General features: G+C 35.7%; 1 protein-coding gene across 1 annotated transcript; it reads right to left on the reverse strand.

The window, feature by feature from the left end:
- Positions 1-860: 860 nt before the first annotated feature.
- Positions 861-3096, reverse strand: LOC124104344 (ADP-ribosylation factor-like protein 5A). The gene has a single exon (XM_046461219.2). The coding sequence runs from the start codon at positions 2799-2801 to the stop codon at positions 2262-2264; it is 540 nt and encodes a 179-aa protein (XP_046317175.1). The 5' UTR covers positions 2802-3096; the 3' UTR covers positions 861-2261.
- Positions 3097-6234: the final 3138 nt, after the last annotated feature.

Below are 6234 nucleotides of genomic sequence, written 5' to 3' on the forward strand. Positions count from 1 at the left end.
TTAAAATCCAATCTGCCAGTCTGTGTCTTTTAATTGATGAATTTGGGCCATTAACATTCAGGGTTATTATTGAGACATGGTTTGTATTCCTGATCATTTTGGCTTATGTTGGTTTTTTTAACTTAAGTTGGTTTCTCCTTGTATTTTCCTTTAGTGTAGTTCCTCCCTTTGCTGATTTTCATTGTTTTTTATTTCCTCCTCATGAAATATTTTGCTGAGAATATTCTATAGTGCAGGCTTTCTCATTGTAAATTCTTTTTTAAAATATATATTTTTTAGTTGTAGTTGGACACAATACCTTTATTTTATGTATTTATTTTTATGTGGTGCTGAGGATCAAACCCAGCACCTTGCATGTGCTAGGCAAGTGCTCTATCACTGAGCCACAATCCCAGCCACTGTAAATTCTTTTATTTTTTGTTTATCAAGTTATATTTTTATTTCATCATCAAATCTGAAGCTTAATTTTGCTGGGTATAAGATTCTTGGTTGGCATTCATTTTCTTTCACAGCGTGGTATGTGTTCCAATATCTCCTAGCTTTGATGATCTGGGTTGAGAAATCTGCTGAGATCCGATTGGTTTCCCTCTATATGTAATCTGAAATTTTTCTCTTGCAGATTTTAAAGTTCTATCCTTATTCTGTATGCTAGGCATTTTTTTTTTAGATACTGAGCATTTTATATTTCATAGAAAGAAATTTTCAGTTTTGTCAATGCTTATAGTATATACTATTATTCCTACCAAAATCTTCATGAAATTTAAAAGGTTGGTATTAAAAGTAATTTCTTTTTTTGAATGTTCTAAAACATGCCAGTATGGATTAACCTTCAAATTTTCAGGGCATAAAAGATACACAAATAGAGTATATATTTTAATACAGGATAATTCTGTTTACAATTATGACAAAAATACCTTCAATTTTCAGACATTAAAAAGAAAGAAAGAAACCTAAGCAAACAAAAGGTATTTTGGGTCAAGTTATTTCTTAGTACGAATAATATATCATACACCAATCAGTTTTCCAGCCAACAGCATTAAAAATTTACCACTATTAATTGTTAAACAATGCATTTACAAGGTGAAAGATCAAAGAAAACTTAAGAACAACAAAAAAACCTCAAAAGGATTCCAAATCCTAAAATAAGAAATAAGAAATCTGCAAATTAAAAAATTTCAAATGTTGCTCAGAAATTTTTTATGCATTACTTGTACTCTCATTTTAACAGCTTGACATATATAATTTTATACTTAAAAAGACTCTAGCTAATTGTTTAATAATATTTATAGAATGTTACCTCTTTGGGTAGACATGTTTCACACAATAGATTTTAATTAAGAAGAAATCACTTGATAGTTTTAATCACAATTTATGATTGATTTATAAGTGGATTAATAATCTATTCAATAATTTAGACCAATACAAGGATTAATCTGATCAATGCTCCACTGTGCAATTCTGTCAACTGGGTAAGCCAAAAATTTGACAGATATTTCACTTAGTTGGATTACACATTTCTATGTGTGTTACTGATCAACAAAAATGGGTATACAATGTCAAGCTTTTTCCTGTATCTTTTTTTTTTCTTAAGAGCAGCTCAATGATTGGGGGAGAGGGGACGTTTGATTAGTACAATACAGAAAACAAACAGGAAAAGTATAAAATGGCACTTAATACCAATGCCAGTACTTATCTCATTAGGGCAATAACTAAGGATATTACTAATTTTTGCGTTATTTGCTTTTCTTTAGAACACAAATCAAAGCCATTAACTTGAACTTGAGGTATATACATAATACACACACAACCTTAAGTAAAATACTTTTTTTTTTTTTCATAACTAACATGACATTTAAAATATTGGAAACAGTATCTGTGCTGATTTGTATTTTGACTTAGTGGAACAAAAAGAGAACAACATTCAGTTGGGGAGGGGTATACTGATAATAAAGCTCTTAAAGTTCAAAACATCTTCCTCTCCCTTTGTACTTACCACAGGCTATACATTGTCCTGAGAGGATTCATTGAGAAAAATGTCAATCACAGCTTTAATAAAGTACTTTGAAAGGAACTAATGAGAAAGCAAATTGGAAGATGAGACTCCCATCTTGTTTTCAAATAAGTGGTCTTAATTTTTCTTCTTATAGAAAAAAATTGAAATCAGTTTATTATAAATATATCTAAACCATTAATTTTTGCAGCTTTCAGGTAAAGTCCAGCACTTTGTTTATACAAAGTCTATGAGAAGAGGTCAGTAGAGATCATCTAATCTTAAGTCGTGACATCATCCATTCAAGTCCTTGGCATAATCCCTCGCCAGTAAGAGCACAGCATGCCTGGATATGCCACTGATGATCTTTAATAGAAGTTAGCTTCAAAAACTGGGAGATTTCTGCTACACTCATGCATTCTTTAACGTCTTGTTTATTAGCAAAAATCAGTAATCCAGCTTTTCTTAGGTCCTCATGTGCTAACATTTTGTAGAGTTCTTCTCTAGTTACAGAAATCCTCTCTCTGTCTGTACTGTCCACAACTACTATTACAAACTCCGTGTTAGTATAATAAGTATTCCAGGAAGAACGAAGAGATTCTTGGCCACCAATATCCCACATTAGGAAACGTGTATTATTAATCACTATCTCTTCTACATTACTTCCTATTGTAGGGGATGTATGTACAACTTCATTCATAGAAAATTGGTAAAGGATGGTAGTTTTTCCTGCATTATCCAATCCAACAATGATAACTTTGTGCTCCTGGTGATTGAACAGTCTCCATATCCTGGTGAAGAGAATTCCCATTCTCGGGCAGCGGACCCCCTCCAGCCACCCGGGCTGCCTGGCCTCCCTTGGCTCAGGCTAAAGGGTAGAGAGACGCACTGAAGCCTCCGCCTCTGCTGCTGCTGCCGTTCCCGCACTGGCCACCGGCCCGCTTCCAGGGAACCGGGGGGAGGCCAAAACCCAGGCCGCCCTGCCGTGCGCGAGGCCCCGCCGCTGCCGCCGCGGCACTCGCCTGGCTCGCGGACATCGCCGCCGGGTTGTCTGCGACGAGCCTCGCGGGCCACCGTCCTCCCCCAGCTCCTCTCGGACGGCTGCGGTGGAGGCGACCACGCGGGCGGGGGAGGTGAAGAGCAGGCATTTTTATTATAATATGCCTTAGTGTGGATCTGTTGTGATTTTGTTCATTTGGTGTTCTGTAAGCCTCTTTTATTTGATTTTCCAATTCATTCTTCATATTTGGGAAATTTTCTGATATTATTTCATTTATCAGATTGTGCATTCCTTTGGTTTATATTTTTGTGTCTTTCTCTCTCCTGATAGTTCTTAGATTTGGTCTATTCATGTTGTCCCATAATCCTTGGAGTTTCTGTTCATGGTTTCTCACCATCTTCACTGTGTAGTCAACTTTATTTTCAAGATTATATATTTTGTCTTCATTGCCTGAGGTTCTGTCTTCCAAGTAATCTAGTCTGTTATTGATGCTTTCTATTGAATTTTTTATTTGGCTTATTGTTTCCTTCATTTCAAGGATTTCTGATTTTTGTTTTTTGTTTTCAGGGTCTCTATCTCTTTCTTGAAGTAATCTTTTGCTACCTGTATTTCCTTTCTTATCTCTTTGTTGGAGTGGTCAATTGTGGTCTGTATTTGCGCTCTTAATTCATTCTTTGTTTCACAGATCATTTTAGTTATGTACACTCTGAACTCCTTCTCTGACATTTCATCTACTGTGGTGTCAATGGAATCTACTATTGTATCAGCTTGGTTTGTTTTGGACACTTTCTTCCTTTGTTTCTAGGGTATAGCTGGAGGAGATGGGTCCCTGGGTGCATGCCTTTGGTGTATATTATTTTGTCCTTGATGAGCAGAGCACTCTGTCTCTCCCCATCCCCACCCCCTCTCTCTTTCCTGGTAATGTCCTGAGCTGCTTTCCTCTGCCATACTCTTCCATGAAGTTCGGCCTCACCGTGATCCCCAAGGAAGGAGCCAGCTGTCTATGGACTGAGAATGTCAGCCCCCAAATAAACATTTTTTTCCCTAATTGCTCTTTTCAGATCTTTTGGTTCCTTCAGTGAAAAAGCTGACTAAAATATACTCTTAGTTAAGGAGTTGCTTAGCCAATTCCCTCATTTTTCATTTTAGTTTTGATATCTCTAAAATCTCTTCTGACCTTCCAAATTAGGTTACATAATACCCTGTTGAAAGCTCCCATAATATCCTGTATTTCTTCAGAAACTCAGTGTGTTTGCAAGCACTTACATAATGTTGGTCTTCAGTGAGTTGGTGCTTTGCTTCTTCTGTTTTAGGATCTTAACATATGGCAAATGATCTATTCACTAAAAGAATGAATGAATGAGTAATAACTGAAAATGAATTTAGGATATGATAGGGGAGTATAAAGCAAAGCTCCAATTCTTAGACATCCAAAGACATTCCTTATTGGGAGGAGGATTAAAAACATGGATTAGAACACTGTATATGAAAGCACCAAAAGTCTTTCTTTCTTATTTTCTATTCCTCCTTTTGCTTGGGTTTCTGCTTGGAAGAACGAGGCTCAGGATTTTTGTATACTGTATTCAAAACATACCAGTAAAAAACAGAAGGAAGATATTCTGTGTCTCCATTTTTCAGATGAAAAAGTTGAGATTCAGAGATTAAAATTACTCTTTATGGTTTAAAGGCAATTTTGGTTACCACTGAATCATAATGATGCCATGTTTACATCATGTATGATATTGAGGTTTGGCCATTATTCCAAAACTATTTTTATAATCAGATGAGACCTACCATTAGGTAATCTGGTAAGGAAAAATGAATCATTCTAAATTCTAAAAATTTTTCCAATGGATGTTAGCATAATGTAATTTCTTCTGAAGGCAATAATGCTCTTCAAATAGAGATTTTTGGCCTCATACAAAATAGATTATAATTGATGATGAACTAAATTATGAAAACTAAACACAAAGCACTTTTATGTACCAGATATCCACGTTATCCATGCCATGAAAATGCAAGTCGTCTTTTTTTTTGTGTGTGTGTGTGGTGCTGGAATCAAACTCAGGGCCTCATACATCTTAAAAAAGCTGTACCCGGGGCTGGGGACATAGCTCAGTTGGTAGAGTGCTTACCTTTCATGCACAAGGCCCTGGGTTCAATCCCCAGCACCACAAAAAAAAAAAAAAAAAGAAAAAAAAAAGCTGTACCCGCAGCCTGACACAGCTTTTGTAACATAGCTTTTCATCAATGTCATGAATTTTCCTTTAAACATTATGTTCTAGTTGTGTGACTAACACTAACAAAATTTTATGTGACGAGAGTTCTCTCTCACTGCATGACTATCCTGTCACCATTTCCCTTAACTGCAGGGTGGTTCTAAGTGATCTTTCCAAGACATTCCCAGTGGACCTCACAATAGTCAAATAAAAGAGAGTTGAGGAAACTTTTTGGGTCTGAACTAGGCTGATTTCATTTTCTGATTCAATCACAACCATCTAGTTGTTGAGACTCATGTTTAAGCAAAAATTGATGGAATTTATCAAAATGTTTATGCAATATAGTCTATTTCTATGACAACAGAAAGTAAATAACTGAAAGGACATTTTTAAAAGTAGAAGAATCATAAATATGTGACTAAGAAAGTTTCTGTTCAAATTGAACCTCCCATCTGTATAATTACTTTAAAAATATTTAAAGTATTTTTGTTCTCTAATGCTCAAAACTTTTTGGAGGAGTGGGGGGAGTACAGGGAATTGAATTCAGAGGTACTTTACCACTAAGCTACATCCCCAGTTTTTTTTTTTTTTTTTTTTTTTTTGTTGTTGTTGTTGATGCTAGGGATTGAAACCAGGGCCTTATGCATGTGAGGCAAGCACTCTAGCAACTGAGCTATTTCCCTAGCCCATCCCCAGTTTTTTTATTTTTAATTTTGAGAAAGGGTCTCCCTAAGTTGCTGATGATCTCACTAAATTGCCGAGGCTGGCCTCAAACTTGAAATCCTCCTGCCTCAGCCTCCCAAGTCTCTGGGATTATAGGCTTGTGCCACTGCACCTGGCTTAATACTCAAAACTTTTAAATTGTTTGTGGCTATAATATTCTGTGCAGTTTATTTGGTTTTTTTCTTTTACATTCTCAACATAGCAAAATGCTGTGAAAATTATTAGGGATTATCATTATATTTAATAAAATCACTAAATTCTACTTCACAACTTACAACTTATGTAGACAATTTATTATATAC

This window comes from Marmota monax, unplaced genomic scaffold, assembly GCF_021218885.2.
Source record: "Marmota monax isolate L192 unplaced genomic scaffold, Marmota_monax_Labrador192_F-V1.1 WCK01_AAM20220418_F8-fsc00001, whole genome shotgun sequence".
NCBI classification, from domain to species: Eukaryota; Metazoa; Chordata; class Mammalia; order Rodentia; family Sciuridae; genus Marmota; species Marmota monax.

Coding starts and splice junctions, on each gene's coding strand:
- LOC124104344 (XM_046461219.2), bottom strand. CDS start 2,801: ATGGGAATTCTCTTCACCAGGATATGGAGACTGTTCAATCACCAGGAG.